This window comes from Culex quinquefasciatus, chromosome 3, assembly GCF_015732765.1.
Source record: "Culex quinquefasciatus strain JHB chromosome 3, VPISU_Cqui_1.0_pri_paternal, whole genome shotgun sequence".
In the NCBI taxonomy this organism is placed as follows: Eukaryota; Metazoa; Arthropoda; class Insecta; order Diptera; family Culicidae; genus Culex; species Culex quinquefasciatus.
Window position 1 is genome coordinate 141,270,254 of NC_051863.1, and position 17,641 is coordinate 141,287,894.

At 35.1% G+C, this 17,641-nt stretch overlaps 1 protein-coding gene across 2 annotated transcripts in view; it reads right to left on the reverse strand.

The window, feature by feature from the left end:
• The window catches only part of LOC6033538, a 42,587-nt gene extending 25,153 nt beyond the window's left edge, over positions 1–17,434 (reverse strand). For both annotated transcript variants that reach the window (XM_038261766.1, XM_038261765.1), the window contains exons 1-2: positions 17,266–17,434; positions 1,376–1,615 (exon numbers count right to left, since the gene is read on the reverse strand). In XM_038261766.1, the coding sequence (XP_038117694.1) occupies positions 1,376–1,425 (50 nt within the window). In that variant the 5' untranslated portion in view covers positions 1,426–1,615; positions 17,266–17,434. The remainder of the gene's footprint in view (positions 1–1,375; positions 1,616–17,265) is intronic.
• Positions 17,435–17,641: the final 207 nt, after the last annotated feature.

Below are 17,641 nucleotides of genomic sequence, written 5' to 3' on the forward strand. Positions count from 1 at the left end.
TGTGTTCTAACATTGACCAAAATATTAGATCGATTCGACATCTACAGCCAGTGTTATTCAACTGTCTCATTGTAGACGCACTTGGCAGGAACAATGAGACAGCTGGGGAACAATGAGACACTCTACGAAAATCAACATTTTTCTAGCAAAACATCATGTTTTTGTATTGTTCCATTGCAGGTGACTTGCCTTGAACATTTTAGAGCAATTTTGCCAACATGAAACCTTTGATAACAAAAGTTACGCTAAAAAGTATTTAAATGTTGTAAAATCCATATATTAATACCAAATAACTTTGTATTTTTGGTTAAATGAAGTTAAAACTCTATAAATATGCCAAAAATCACTTTTAATTCATGTTTTGAAAGATTTCCATGGATTTTGAAAAGTTTATTGAAGAAAAATCAAAGTGTCTCATTGTTACCCATGGGTTCGAACTGACGACCTTTGGATTGTTAGTCCAACTGCCTACCAGTCGCGACTCCACCGAGACAGGACCCAGGGAGACGACTCCTACACCTGGACTGAGCTAACGACCTAACCCTTAGGTTAGTCCGGGGCCAACATTTACTTCCCGTCCGACGGAAAACGTTGAAAATATCCTACAAATGTTTTTATAATTATTGTTAACTGTGGATGATGCTTTAAAAAAAATTAGTCTTTTCAACGTGCATTAAACTTTTCTTATCCATTTTCAGTATGATTCCAAAAATTCATGCCTAGTTCAAAATTTGCAAAAAAAAAAAGGAAAGCATAATTTTATTAAAATTTATAAAAAAAACATGTTCCTTTTTATATTGAGCCTTCGATTTTTTTCAATAGTAGTTATAATAGTAACATAATTTACAGAAATTCAAGAAGTTTTTATACATTTCTTTGCAAATTCGATCCAAATGAAAAGTTGTACGATTCATTGCTCGTTTTATAATTTTTCACACATAAAATGTATTCTACTCACACAACACTCGACGAGTGCGAAAGTGCGTACGTGCAAAATCAAAACAAACTCCAGAGCAGCGGACTCACAAAAGACGAGCCGGCACTCCTGGGCGTCTTGCTTCAAGGAAAAACACGCACACATCAAGTTTATAAACATACACAATATTGTTACACACACTTTGTTGTCTGATGCTTCCCCGGGTCAAAGTCGATGTTTGCTCATTAGGGTGTCCAAAAAAATGTGATCCCATGTCTTTGTTTGCTATTTGAGGCCTCTGTCCTTTGTAGGAATTTTGAGCCATTTTGGTAGAGATAAGCCCGACTTGTTGGGCGATAGAATTTTAAAGTGGATAGTTTGGACACCCTATTGCCCACACCGTATCGCTCCGGCGAGGTAATTGCAGTTAAAACGAAACAAACAAGAATTGAAACTTACCCGATAAATGAGTCATCTCCGAGCACGTCGTCGACGTCGATAATGTCCATTGTGCGAGGGAGGGCGGGAGTGCTGAACTCCGCCACGTGGGCACTCTAAACGAGTTCACCTTAAATTGGGTTCTTCGAGCACTTTGGTTTCACATCTACATTAAGATTGATTTTTTGATTTCACTTTATATCTGCCAGAAGAGATTGCACACAAACACGCACACGTTTCTCTCCTATCCTTTTACGCACGCTATTGGTGGATGAGAGAAAGAAAAATCACATGAAAATCACGCAAATTTTGCAGAAATTTTAAACATTTGCTAATTTGTAGCAGTTGCTCAGGTTGTTGCTTGATGTTGCTGCATCTTCACTTATTTTCCCCCCTTCTTCTTGCTTCTTCGTGTTACGAATCGTTGATCAGATCTTCACTTGGATTGCCAGAACCATGAGATAATCGCTCGATTTTCCCGTTCTGCCAACAACAACACCGCGCACCAACCAAGTCGGTAGGCACGCATGAGATCACACACTTAGTCGTGTCGGAATAGAAATGCCAGGGTGCCTTTTTCCTCCTGCGTAATTCCTTTGGGGCCGTACTCTACAGCATGCGCGTTCTTCACTTCACTCTGCTGACGTTTTGTACACTGTGTAACATGCTACATGAGTTCATGCATCTCGATTTACTTTGCCTTTTTTTCTGCAAACCTTGATCATCGGCCCAGGTCATCGAACAGAAGTTTAACCCAGAAGGGAGCGGTTGTGATGATAGAAACGATTGATTTATTTAAAAAATTGCTCAACATATTTTTTTTTAAATATATGGTCAATTTAACTTAATTTTAGATTTATATGCTGTTTATCATAACTCTATTAAAGCTGCTGGATTTTTTCAATGATACGTTTTGTTTCCTTACTTGAATTTATGTTCTGTCAAGATAAGAGTCTAGATTCCAAAACAGTATCGGAATGTAATACTTAATTCAAGTGCTGAAAAGTTGAAATTTTGAGAACTCAAATGTTTTTTTTTTTGCGATGAAAATGTAGGTTGTCAACAAAAAAAATTTGGCAACACAAAAATTATTTCAGAGAGCTGAAAAAAAATCTTCTCTTTACAACTCCATTGTGGAGCTACTTCATTTTCCTGTCATTCTCGAATGTTGAAACGGCCCACTTTTCAAGTTTTTCAAATTATGGTATTTTTGAATTTCGGATTTTGTTAAATGTTGATAAACTTATATTTTTTTTCGAATTTTTTTATTTTATAACTTTTGAATTTAGAAGTTTCTGAATTTCGGAATATTTAATGTCTGACTTGCAAATTTAAAAAAAAAGTTTAAGAATAAACAAATCTAATATTTTTGAATTTTAAAAGTATGTAAAGTATTTTAAAATTTTAAAGAGACTAAATTTTAGAATTTCAAAAATTTTAATTTTCTGATTTCTAAATTTAAATTGTTTTAGAATTCAGTTTTTTTAATAACACTTCCATCCCGTTCTTAGCAACATGAGGTGATTTTGATGTTGCCAAAACAGAGATGTTGCCAAAATAGGAAAATGCTAAATAAAAATATTTTAATGAATGAATTATATAACATTTGAATGGAAATCATCAATCAACAACGTAAACCCTTCAGAAAGTTGACCACGTGTAGGGAACATCCATAAAAGACGTAATAAACGAAACAGATGGCTTTTTGAACTTTTTTTTGAAAAAAATGTTTGCAGCTCGCAGCAAAATTTGATTTTTTCAGCACTTATCGTATTTATCCAACTCGGTGAACTTCGTTGGATCAATGTCAGACTCGTGCTGAAAAATCTTCTTTTTGCACATTGTTGCGTAAAATACTAATTTCGATGTATTTTTTTTAATTTTGTTGAGAAACTGAGTCGTTTTCTAGATTGTTACAAATAAATCTGCGATTTTAAAATTTGGATTTTTTTATTTGGATGAAGCTTTGTTCATACATTCTCTATGTCAATTAAAGCAATTTTTTTCAAATTAGTTTTTCCTCAAAAATCTTCATACAATTTTGCAGGTTGGTCATACAAAAATGGTAACGTAAATATATAAAAACCTGGGATTTTCTGAACGATTTGGTGTCTTCAGCAAAGTTTTAGATTAAATTTAGAATTATTCAGAGAAAAAGACATATACTCTTAGAAAATACCCATTTCTTTATTTTAATTTTTTTCACTGTGATAATATAATCTGTATTTTTTTAATATTCGTTTTTTTTATTTGTTCTATGGGACTTCAAAAGCCATTCTTTGAGCCAGAGAGCATGATGGTGCAAAATCTGGTTCGAGAGGTATATCTTTTTTTTTAAATGCGATTTTAAAAAAAAAATATCGAAATTGCGGTCAAAAGACTGCACTACGTTTTTTCGATAAACTAAACCGTTTTTAAGTTATAGCCGTTTGAGATTTATTTTTCAATAAAACAGATAATAAATAGCTGAAATTTGACAGATTTAGTTTTGCCTATAATTTTTAACGACGAAGTTAAAGGAAACATCGAAAAAGGGTATTCATTGAAATACAGTCCAGACTCGATTATCCGTAGCCTCGATTAAAACATTTTGTTTCGTGTTTTTTATACTTACTATTAATATCAAATTCGAGTTCTGCGATCCCATTTTAGTCAAATTTGAATGGTCTAATGCCAATAAAATAAAATAAATGATTTTTTTCAATATTTTCACCTTCGCCATTTTGGCCGCCATCTTGGATTTAAAAATTTTAAATCACTTTAGAGAAGCTCAGCATTTTTTTTTATAAAAAAAAACCATCAAAAATAAGACAGCAAAAAATATTTTTTTCGTGATTCGATTATCCGAAGTGAAACTTTGCCAAGACCTTCGGAAAAACGAATCTAGACTGTAATCAAGTAAAATTTGTAAAATATTTTCCATGTTATTTTGTCGCTGAATCTTAATTGATCCACAGTGTCAAAATGACATATTGAGTTTCTATGAAAAATAATGACAATTTAATTTACAATTTTACTCAAATTTCCATTCCACTCCCACCAACGGTACTTCAAAATATCGATTCTAAATTAGCTCTCATCACAGCCGCCCTCTCTCATGGGAATATGTCAGACAGCCAGCCAAAACGAATCACGAAACCCATTCGGCACTAGCAATTTTCACATCGTCGTCTGGTTCGTTTTAGTCGCAAACGAATAAAAAAAAGTTGAATGAATTCACATGTGACTGCTGATGTTGATGTTGTTGTTGTTTTTCTGCGTGTGTGTGTGAACAGCATTTTGGGATGAGCGCGAGAAAAACAAAATAAAATGATGTGAAAAAGATTAAGACATGCTGAGCGGCCACAATCTTGGCCCAATCTCTCAGCCGACACGACACGAAAAGGAAGGCAAAACGAACCAAAGTGCATGACGAAAGACCAGCTGCAACATCAGCAACTAAAGTGTTGTTGGTTGATTTTGTTGTTGTTGTTTTTTGTTTTTGCTCAAGGCGATGTTTCTGCTTCTGCACGAAAAAAAGAAAATTATTAAGTGGAAGTAAGAGCAGTGACGGATGACGAAGGGTTTCCCAATCGATAAGTCGTCTCAGTGATTTTATTTTTATAACATTTTATAAAAACATTTTCATTGATATTTTAACATAACTCATTCAAGCTAGTTGTACGTTTGGTTCTTTCAATAGATTATTTCCAAAATTACATTCAAAACACGCATATTAAACTGATTGATGCAAAACCAATCGAATCAAATCGCTCAATGGGCCGTGAATGTCACTCGGTGTGGTGCGTCGGCATGAGAAATTTTCATTTGAATGAGCCTCAACTTGTGTTGGCTTGTTGGTTAGGTATGTTTGTAAACTTTGTGAGAGCAGAAGTGCCAAAGTCGAAACGAAGTCGATTTCCGGTCCAATTTGGGCGCAGCAGCCGCTGATGGGCGAAACAAGCATAACGAGAGGTTTCCTCAATTAGAGGCAGATTCCATCAAATTGCAACTTTTTATTGGCAAAGTTGATTTTTGTTATTCATTGAAAAATTAGCAAATTCACTTAAACCTTTTAAAACAAACTTTAAATATAGACAAAAAAAAGCTTTCTAAATTAGCATTATCATCCTTTACTCACTCTTTCGAAGACTTCCGAAAAAGCCAACACTTAACCAGAACATCATTTTATTATTGCCAAAACTGAGTCCGCAATGGCGGTGACCAATAAGGATGCAAAGCAAGGTTGAAGAGAAGACGAACCTTGGCACCACCAGCACCAGTCATCGATTTTGACGTTTTTATTTTGGTTAGTCATCCCTGTCGCAAAATGGTGCCACTGACTTGAAGCAATGGTCTTTAGGGACGTCAGCGAATGATTTCATTTTTTTTTAAGAAGCGTAATTGGCATCGTTTGGGTTTTTGCTAAATTTGATTAGTAAGTTCTGGGTTTTTATTTGGTTTAATATTCGTTATAATTTTTTTTATTATATCACTGCTTGGATTACTTCCGATTTTTTATTTTGCTCATATAGCTTTAGTAATTTTTCCCCCAATGTATTTTTTTTCCTGTTTTGAGCTTTGTTATTATTATGTAATTATCTTTTTCGTGCTTTGCATTTCTTTAATCTATGGAGTTTTTTAAGATCAATGCATAATTTTTTGTTGGTCTATTTTAGTAAAGTAGGTTAAAGTCATTTTAATAAAATAAACAACAACTTTGAGTAAAGATGGAATACACTGAAGTACCAAACATTGAAAACTTGATTGATTAGACCTTTTTAATAAAAATCCAGGTTTGCAGTCAGTAAAAAAACATGAACATTCGGGTTGCAATGAATTGCGTTCAGTAGGTATTAATTTAAAACTATACATCTAAATAAACTCTGCGTGAAAATGTTGTATGAAGTGACTTTTTTAATGTTTATACTATCTTGGATCTGTAAGTGAGAAAAAAGTTCAATAACGTTTTAAACTACACATTTTGATAATTTTGTTGACCAGGAATATCTTATTATCAAACTTTAAAGACAATTGGAAGATTGTATAATTACCTATCTAATTAGGTATATACAGTAAAAAATAAGAAAGATAATTAAAAAGTGTAAATTTACATGTTATTGATGTATGTTTACATAAATAAATTTGTATGACATAAAATATGAAAAATAAGAAAATTTTAGCATTTTCGAAGTAAAATTACACTTTTTTTTGTCAAAAATTCTGTCTCAAAGATGTTTAAGGGGTTACATAAATGTAAATCGTCAAAAATGTCAGAGGTTGGTATGAGCACACATTTAAACTTTTTTAAAAATCTTTTTGCAGGGCATTAACATATACATTTTCATCTTTTAACAAAATAAATAATAAGACATTTGGACGCATTGCCGAGATATATAATATATATAGATATAGAAGTTCCAAAAAACGGGTGCCACGATATCTCAACACTGCTTTGACCAAATCGGCTCAAAATGTTCGTGAATACTCGTTGAACCGGTCCTGACGAAGGCCGATTTCCAAAAACCTAATTTAAAAAAAAAGTTAAAAATATTTTTTTATTTTTTTCATATAAAAATTCGTCAGTTTTTATTTTTGTATTTAAAAAAAAGCAAAATTTCAAATTCGGGCTTCGTCATGCACACGGGATATGTCTTAGGAGTCTTCACCCAAAATTTCAGCAAATTTGGTCCATCCAATCAATTCAGAGAAAAACGAACAGAAATTTTGACAGTTCGCATTGCGCATGGCAAAATTGTGAACTTAAATCGTTTCGATCGTTTCTCACTCAGTTAAGTCTCGAAATATCTTCATGAAAATTTCAGGAGTGATCAAAAACAATTTTTTTAATAAATTTAGTGAATTTTCTGAAATATGATTTTTTTTTGATTTTCTACATGTATGTAACCTCTTGAAAAGCGTAAATTTACATGTTTTTGATGTAAGTTTACATAAATAATTCGTTTTTTTACATAAATAATTGTGTATGACATAAAATATGAAAAATAAAAAAAATAGTATTTTCTGAAGTAAGTATTGCCAAGTCTTTAATATCTAATTTGTAAAATTGAAATGGATTTTTGAATAAATAAAATATCAAGATGCAGGCGTGGGGAGCTGAAGCTGGTTATGCTGTTGTGAAGAAATAAGTTTTTTTTTTTTTTGAAAAAAACGACAAAACGAACCAAACATTTGATTAGGGCACAAAACCAGAAACTGTGATTCTAGAAAATCGTTGGCGCTTTTTTTTTAGTGCTTGTAAAATTATTATGTTGATTTTGCAATCGCATTGCCAGCCCTTTGTTTTCGAACTGCTGCTCACGATGAGCCCTTTCTAAAGGTAATTTAGACAACCCTCTACAACCCAACCCCGCCTCTAGACGGGCCTCGATTTAAAAAAAATGCCAAAAATCAATTTTTCAACACATTTTTTGATCTTTAAAAAGCATTTGAAAGAAGAACTCCTAAAATTTTAGAAAATTTAAGGGTTGGAAGATTGACTTGTTTTATGTGACTTTGGCAATGTTTTTAAAAATGTATTTTTTTCAGGGATCAACTTTGGCTGTGTTTTTTACTAACATTTCCTATATTTTAAGTAAAAAGGAGCATGCAGTATTTTTTGTAGTGTCCAAGACTACGCCTTTACGCATGTTTTTTACAATTTAAATGATAATGGTGCCATTCTATAGCAGAAAATGTGAAAAACAAGCAAAAAAATGAAAAAGTGAATAAAAAAATATGAAAAAATAAGAAAGGCAAAATGTAATGATGGGAGGTGGAAGAATACTCGAGTTTTTTTGAAAAGGTCCTATAAACAAAATTTTCACTTTTTGCTTTTTGGGTGTTTTTGAATACCCCTGACTCAAGGCGGTTCTAAAAACACCCAAAAAGCAAAAAATAAAAATTTTGTTTATAGGACCTTTTCAAAAAAAAACTCTAGAATAGGCCAAATACTACCAAAAATAAACGTAAACTAAACAAGATAAATGCAAATTTGAATACTAAAAATAAAACAATAAAAACATAAAACAAGACAGGTCAAGTTTTTCGCAGAATAAAAGTTGCTTAAAATAACCTCCTGAACACGGGAAAATAAAATGTTTCGGAAAAAAATTTGGCACTAGAGGGTTAAGTTGGAAATAATGAGGAATTCAATTGTTAATTTTGAAAATTGGGGAAGTATTGTGACGGAATGGTGTAGATAAAAATTGTAGTTCAACAAAGTTTCAAATTTCAAGCCCACTTATTAAAAAAAAATAGAAATAGCCATCACAAAATGCTTTATACATTGTTGAAGATATCCTTTTAGTTAAAATTGGGAAATATGTATCAATGAATCTACGAAAAAAATCCTAATTTTAAAAATTGCAAAAAGTTCAAAACAGAGATATACGTACATTGCATTTTAAATAGTTTACGAACAATTGTACAAGTTTTTTTTTTCAATTCCAGTAAAGACTAAACTTTCAAAAGTTGACAAAAACGCTAGTGCTCGTATCAAGTTTGCCATCTTTTAGCGTGAATGAACGTAAACCCTACTGTAGTAGAAAGCTCTCCACACAATTATCTGTACTAACACGTCCGTGTCCACATCTCCTACCCTACGGGGTCATTACATCGAAGAAGAAAGACTTTCCAAACCCCAGTGTAATCCATCCAGCTGTTTGCCCATTTAGTACCCAGAGCTCAACGTTTTTTTTTTACTCCCTTTGACTGTTTTTTTTTTTCCTCTCCCTTATTTTCACTTTGAGTTTCTTTCGCCAACTGACCAACTTCCCCGAGTCGGTTTCATTCATTCACTCTAATCAATAAAGCTCCTTCCTCGTATCATGGAATGTGATGGTAACGTTATAAACCTTATGCACGATTATTTCGCCAGCCCAACGAGCTTTCTAGTACTGGAGTATACGTATTTTTCTCATTGTTATGCCGCCGCCGCCACATTTTTATGAATCGCCGTGCGGCTCTTTCAATCGTAAAAAGGCGTTCCTTTCTTTTCTTTTTTCGGTGTTGTGGATTATGGTGCTAACTTAGTTCATGTCCACCAATCTAATGCAGAGCCGAAATAGAAGTGGTGCTAATGGGGGAAATTGCGATGCTTCCAAGTGTGGTCAAAACGAAATTACCCATTAATTTTAAGTTGTTTTATTGAGGAACACTGCAGTTTATGAGAGATTTAAAAAAAAACGGTGAAGATTCGTATACGATCTCTTTTGGAAGCAACAGAATTTATTAACAATGCTTAAATCGATGGTTTAAACTATTTTTAGTCAATTATTTCAAAAAAAAAAAAAAAGCAATTAAATCAATTCAAAAAGCATAGTGCAACCATAACTGCACTCAAAAGTGAAATAACAAGCCTTTTTTGTGGGTATTTCGGTGACGCATAACAACACCCGGTTGCAAATAGTAGGGTGATAAGTGCATCAAAGTGGAAAAGGGAAGGGAAAGGGGGGAATGTTAGTGGGTGGGAGACCACCACCCCTCACGAAAGGTGGCACATTCCAGGCAAGCAAGGAGACGCTCGCATACGTAATACAAACACGCCGTCTGGCGACCAATTGTTATGACATATTTTTTGTTGCTGTCCTATCCATATTCAGGTGAATCACGCGCCCGCAACTTGGAAAGTCATTGAAGAGTCTTGTTAAGGGTAAGGTGGGTAAAATAGAGTTATTTAAATTTCAACTGTTTGTCAAACATTGATAATTAAAAAATATTAAAAAAGGTGGACTAAATAAAACTTTAAACTTAACTAAAAAAATATCAGTCTCTCTAAATTAACCCCACTGACCCCCTCACCCACAATTGTTTAAACCTGTAGCGCGCTTCAGATGGTTTGCGTGGATTCGCGGCCTGTCGGCATTCGGAAGTGTCCGTAAAAGACGGACAAAAGTGACAGTACACCAGGCGATATAACAATAATAATGTCTGCCGCCATCAGAGGAACCAGAGACTTACAAAGGACGTTCAGTAACGTGTATTGTTCAACTAGGGGAAATATACCCTTTCTAATCAAACACCTATCTTCGTCATATGGAGAGTTTGATGCTCGATTAAAGCTCCAAAAATACTATTTAGGCTATAAACTTACCAGCAACAGCATCGCCTCGAGTAAGCACGCAAATGGATGCCACTTACTGGCCAAAAAGATCAAATTTAATGCACTTTTGATCATATTTTCTATTTTTCGAGACCATTTCTCATCTTTTGGGTGGCACACACATCCACACGCAAGATCAGAGGTTTAACGAATGTCGTCATCAATATCTTTTCACTTGCTCTAACGATTTCAAAGCGCTTAAGATATAAAATTGCTTCCAACTACCGGCAACATGTTCTTTTGCACATTAGTTAGTCACTTACTTGAAAAATAATCCCGAAACATGTAAATAATTAGCAAGCGCCATCAGAAAAACAAACGCGCTAAGTCTTTTTACGTTTCAATTTTGACTACCCATTCCAATCGAAGGCTGAAGAAAACCGAGCGAGAAGCGAAGCAAAGAACAAAGGGTGGCCAACAACACCAGCAGCGCTTGTGGTGTTGCCAGGAAACTTTCTCTATAAATGCTACTTTTCGTGAGTGTTCGCTCAAAATTTCATCAATTTTGGCAGCACGAAGCAGACCCAAACGAGCGTTGGAAGAAAAAAAGAACTAAGCTGAAAATACAAAAATGGGCGTGGCCCAATGCACACGACTGATTAGAATGCGTTTTTGAAATATTTTTTAAAATGCTTGTAAAAGGAATAGCATAACTTTTAATAAAAGTGAAAATAAACAGAAATGTTCACAAAAAGTTGCTCTACTCGTTGGTGTACTTGGTGGACCGCTTATTAGGCTTAAAATGGGCATATTTCCCCTAATGGGTGCGGTTAAAAAGCGAAAACGAGGGAGTGTTTTGTAATCATTTCGCTTTCAAAATGTTTGATTTGGGGAAGTACCTACGTGGCAGTTAACAAATTATTTAAATGAAAAATTCCATTACAAATTGCCATTTTTCAATTTTCAAGTTTGGTTGAACGATGCCTTTTCCATCTAATGAAACATACTTTGGCCATTGTTTAATTACAGAGTTCTGGTCACCCATCATCAACCATCTTTCAACGATCGCATTGGGTGCCGCGGCGTCGAAAGGGCAAATCAAATTGGTTCCATTTGAGTCACGGATTTCACCGCGATTCAGAGCCACATCGTCGCCGACGCCACTATGGCTGTGTGGTCGGCCAATTCCATCCCATAATTATTGCGTGGAGCAGAGCTAAGTAATTCGCCCATTCCGTTCACAGCCTATTGCGATTACTTAAAAATATTAATTTAAAGAAAAAAAAAATGCAAATCAAGTTATTTTCATTTTTATTTGACTGCCTGATCAAAAGATGGGAAAAATTCTCTGAGTTATTTTTAAAACACTTTTTAGAAGCTGTAATCGAACGTTAAACTCTATACTGATATACAAACATTAGGTGCATGATGAAAAGCTTGTTGCCCTATTTTACACTCGACTTTCTGGTTTTCTTATTAATAGTACACAGTGGTTCAGATCCCGAAATTAAGTAAAATTCTCGGATTAGTTTTCAAAAAGCCGTAAGGGCCATTGGTAAACAAAGTCCTTTTTACATTGGTATTCGGCCTACTTATGAAAAATTAATATCAAAAACGCTCGAAATTGTTTATCTACACGTCCTTCAAGTGCCCCAAACTAAAAATAATTGAAATTTTGTCTCATTTTCGAGAAAAACGAAAATTAGTGTAAGAGGTCACAGTGGCTCTTACGGCTTTTTGAAAACTCACCCGAGAATTGAAACAGGGTTTAACAACAATCTGACCTCTATTTGACCTTATTTTCTCTTTTAAAAAGTTGTTGAAGCAATCTACGCCTTCTACGAACAAATCTGGAGTATTTTTTTTTAAAGGTCCAATAAACCAAATTTCCAGTTTTTGCTTTTTGGGTGTTTTTGAAACCGCCTCGAGTCAGGGGTATTAAAAACACCCAAAAAAACCGAAAAATTTGGTTTATTGGACCTTTTTTTTAAACAAAACTCCAGAAATTTTATCAAAAGCAGATATTTGAGTTTTGAAATTGCATTTTTTTTTGTATTTAAAATTGCTGTAACTAACAAGCAGGGTTGCCAGGATGCCAGATAAATCTGGGAATGCCAGATTTTTCAAGTGTCAGCCAGAATAAAGATAAATTATTTCATGTACCAGATTATGCCAGACTTTTCATTTACTGCCATTTCGAACTTGAAAATTAAAAATCGTACAGAATTTAAATATGTGTGTATAGCAAATTTGTTAAATGCTGATTTCAAAAATTTGAAAAAAAAAATCAATGCATTTATGGAAAAAATCCTTAGGTTTACATTTTAAAAAGATTAAAGTCTTCATTTTTTTTTTTTTTTTTTTTTTTTGGGAGGGTGATCCAGCCGCACATCGTTGATGTCGAAACCTCTAAACTGGGCCCTCGTCCTGTCACGTCCGTCAGTAGTCTTGTCGTACATTACAACTAGAACCAGATCTGCCAATGAATTAGTACACTTCGACCAAATAAACACTGACGCTGTATGGATCTGACTCTAGAATAAATGCACAGTTGTGTGTTATTCATAAGTCCAAAATGTTCAATTATTCATATAAGTCCAAATATTCATTTGCGGATAACTACCTAACTTGAATTGAATACAAGATTTAAAGTAACATATCCGAAAGCTACTCTTATCTCAAATCCCCGACATTTTAATTATTAACCAAAAAAACGTTTCTTTTAAAACCTGTCTGGCTTCTTTAAAAAAAAAAAAAAAAAAATAACAGTTGATATTTTACAAGTCGTGAATTGAAAAAGAGACGACCATTTGTTCGTCAGAATTCCAGTAGATCCTCGATTCGCAACAATGGTCGATACAATCATAATCCGACAACCGTTAGTTCAACAGATCAACGAATTTAGTCCGATATCATTTCACTATTGATTGATCGAGACTCTATGGAAATTTTGACAAATCAGAATGGTTTTTATGCTACTTGAATGAAAATCACCGATTCTGATAGAATTACTAAATTCACTGTTACTAATGTTGTCCCTAAATAACTAAAGGCAAAGTATAAAAAGTTGATATTTATAGTTAAAATCCTAAATTCTACAAACACTATTTTTTTAAACCCGCATCCTAACCTGACACCCACATTAAGATAGGGAAAAATCACATATGTAGCGGTTCATTGTACAAATGTGATATTTCCACTATCGGAGAACCTCCTTGTCTCGATGACAGCTTACCGGCCATCGATTAAGCCCTGAGACTACGCCAAAGTGGGTTCTCGCAGCATGAAGAGGTGTCCATGTGTAAAAATGGAAGCTTCAGCAATATACTGAACACTTCGATTTTAATTCCACATCGAATCAAATCATACTCTTTGCCAAACAAGCATCAAACCTATGACACTCATTATGACAAAGCCCAGGGCCCAGGGATTAAAGTCTTCATTGATTTAATATTTAAAAAAAAATTAAAAAAAATGTCAATAATTTATTGGATTTTTTGGCAAAAACTTGAAATAATTTTGGCAAGAGGGCCTTTTTAGTGGTAAATTTAAAGAAACGGTATTTATATAATATTCTCAAATTGTTATTATTTGCAGTACGGATATTACACTGTTGTATGACAATTTTTAATAAAACACAAAATACCGTAAATTTTTCTTCCAAATATTAAAATTTTCATGATTTACAAAATTACACGAAATTTTAAATTATTTTCACTCTATTAAAATTTTGGTGAAATACGCTTAATCTTTTATCGAAACAAACGGTTGACCGAACTTTCATTTTTTGCCAATTTCGAATTTTAAAATTATTAATAAAAAAAAAATTAAATTTGCCTTTTTTTTGTTATTTTTGCTGTTTTAAAATTTTAAATTTATTACGCTTATTTTTTTACAAAATACTTTACTTTTTGAAAATAACCTTTTTTTATTTTTCAAGATGAGTATCAAACGATGCATAATGGTGTATACATTTTCATTATACACATTACAATTTTTACAAATTTTGCTTCGTTTGTTACTCAATTTTACAAATAATGAAAATTTGAGTTATTTAAAAAAACACGATATTTTGATAAAACTTATGAGTACTTTAACTATAAACATACTCTCAAAACTATGGATCTATATGAAACTTTCAAAGCCAGAGGAAATTTTTTGTAGAATAAAATAATTTTAAGAAGTAACTTCCAATGAAAAGAAAGATTCACATACAGAAATGACCAAAAACCACAACAAATGGCTAAAACCCCTGTTTTTCCAACATTAAGACCGCTGTGAATACAAAGAGACGAGTTGTTCCTTTTAATTCCGCTATATATTTTTAATATCTTGACAGATACGTATTTCGTCTACTACTTGCAGACTTCATCAGTGTTCTGTTCTCGACTGAAGGTTCATCGCTGGTGTATCCGTATTTGTAGTTACTGTAGGTACTACCTCCTTGTTCTTCTTTGGTGCCTGTATAGGTAACAGCTTAAACAGCCACGTTGAGCCGTTACCTGAATCCTTGTTGAGTAAACGTTTGTTGCCTGCCTTGAAAATTTCCAAACTTTCGGCGACAGCAACATAAGATGGCAGCATACCATTATTTCATACATAGGATGACAACTTTACCCCTCAGCGAAGCAGGAAAACAAAAAGAATTGGAGTACATTTTTGAAACAGCGGAAATCAACGGTTACAGCAGAACAACTATCCAAGCAATCATCGATAAGAAGGAAAGAAAACTCCACAGAACGTCACTCACAACCCTTACACCACCAGTAGAGCCACTACGAAGAGCAGCAGTAGAATTCGACTACAGGATAACACGCCCATTACGACAAAAACTTGCTAAATTTGGCATCGATTTAGTGTTCAGCAGTAGAAACAACCAGTTGGAATCCATTTTAGGTTCAACGAAAGACCCCATACCGACTTTAGGCAAACCCGGCATTTACGAGGTATCCTGCGGCCACTGTGATATGAGCTACATTGGACAAACTAAGAGATTGCTGCAAACCAGGTTGGGCGAACATTTAGACACCGATGTCAGAATTGCCAAGGAGGAAATACGGAAAGGATTTGTCCCCATTTCAAGTCAGCAGTAGCCGAACACATCATCAAGGAGAAACATAACATCACAACTAGCGACGCGGTCATCTTAAGACACATCACGAACCCATCGAAGCTTGCTGTCGCCGAAAGTTTGGAAATTTTCAAGGCAGGCAACAAACGTTTACTCAACAAGGATTCAGGTAACGGCTCAACGTGGCTGTTTAAGCTGTTACCTATACAGGCACCAAAGAAGAACAAGGAGGTAGTACCTACAGTAACTACAAATACGGATACACCAGCGATGAACCTTCAGTCGAGAACAGAACACTGATGAAGTCTGCAAGTAGTAGACGAAATACGTATCTGTCAAGATATTAAAAATATATAGCGGAATTAAAAGGAACAACTCGTCTCTTTGTATTCATAGTAATGCATTCTGCTAAAACGCTCAACCAAACCACAAAGACCGCTGTATTTTCTCAAAGATTCGAGGACTATGATCAATATTCAATTTCGAGTGCAACTAGTTTCAAATACACAAAAATGGCTCATAATAAATATAAGCATAGAATAATATGTCTACAAAGTTTCGGTGAAATCGGAGAGGGTCGATTACAAAAGTACATGAACAATTCCTGTTTTGGGCTGGAATTTCGCGTAATCAGCTATTTACTTGTCTTTCCTAGCAAAACAGCACAAATACACTTCGACCATACTCGCGCCGCCCATGACCGCGTGAATCCCAGACAGGAAGCAACTTGAACCGATACTCTCGACCAGTACCCACCACCTGGTCTCGCTATATCCCACAAAGTAAGAAAAAACGAGCCGATTGTTTTCTAAATAAATAGTTTGATTGCACCGCATTTTAACCCCCAAACTCGCGTTCAAGGCTGCCGCAAACAGTTTTCGTACCACACCGTCTTTTTGTATTGCATCATCGCGGAGCGCTCGAGAAAAAAAAAGCTCGACTTGGCAGAGATGAAACTCGTTTTGTGAAATTTGTGAGAATTTGTCAGATTGATCAACCGAGTATTTTAACCGCCCCGATTAATTAGAGTAGATTTGTTCCACGGAGGTTCCTGCTGGTTCTCAACATACGTCGTCTCCGGACGACGACGATTCCCAGGTTTCTCTCGTCGACGGCGCGCCCGTCGACCGTTCACATCTTCTCTATGCTGAGCGGGGCCCCAGCTGAGGCAGCAGTTTAGTGCACTTTTGCCACACACAACAAAAATAACATGCACCACACACCGAAGAAGAAGAAGCAGACGAAAGAAACGACGACTGCGTGACGATTTCAACTCTGAGGGGTTTGCTCTCTTTCTTGCACAGCTGGGGAGCCCATTTTTCCTTCTCGCTCCAACGGGCAAATTCCGGAAGGGGCCACCCTTTACGAGGTGGAGACGGGGAGGCCAACACTAGACATGAGTAATAATTTTTCTTCTATTTTGACACATGCAAATCGGGTTCTACTTCTGCCGCGGCTAGTTTTGATGGTGGTTTCCCGTTTTTCCTTATTCAGACTTTAACGAGGCCAGTCCCCGCAAGGCCTCTCGTTGACGCATTCGCGGAACAATTTTATTTTCTTGCTTGGACACCGATTTCGCACTTTCCTGGGATGGGAAAAAGGGCCTGCTTCGTTTTGCCTTCGTTTGCTTCTTTCTTCATTTGCTTAAACTTTCCAGCCGTACTAATCTCATGGGCTGCTTAGCTCATGGGGCGCACACACAAAACGACATTTTTCTTCTCTCCTTCTTTTCAAAAAGGCAGCAGCAACATCAGCAGCAACTTGAGCCAAACTTTTCTGAACAAATCCCCCCTCCCCCAGCAGGAAATTTACACACACCTTCCTTCAACCCGCACTCTCGCGACGAAATAAAAACAAAAATGATCGAAAATTAAAAGAAAAACGCACGCACACACTTTTTTTTTCTCTGTTGCAGAACTACACACACCCCAGCAATCCGATCCGCGATCGCGAGAACCGAAACTTTTTTCCGTCCACTCGTTGCAAAATTAAACGAAAGAATGAATCTGCAACTGACAGTTTACAGTAGAGGACTGCGTGAAAATGATGCGCGTTCGAGCAGTGGCAGGCCCGTGATACTGACGTAGCTTGCTGAAGCCGCCACCAAATGTTTGGTGGCGCTGTTTCGGGAATAACATTTCAGAGGGTCACAAATCAAAATATAATAAGTCTTATTTAATTTTTTGGAAAATAA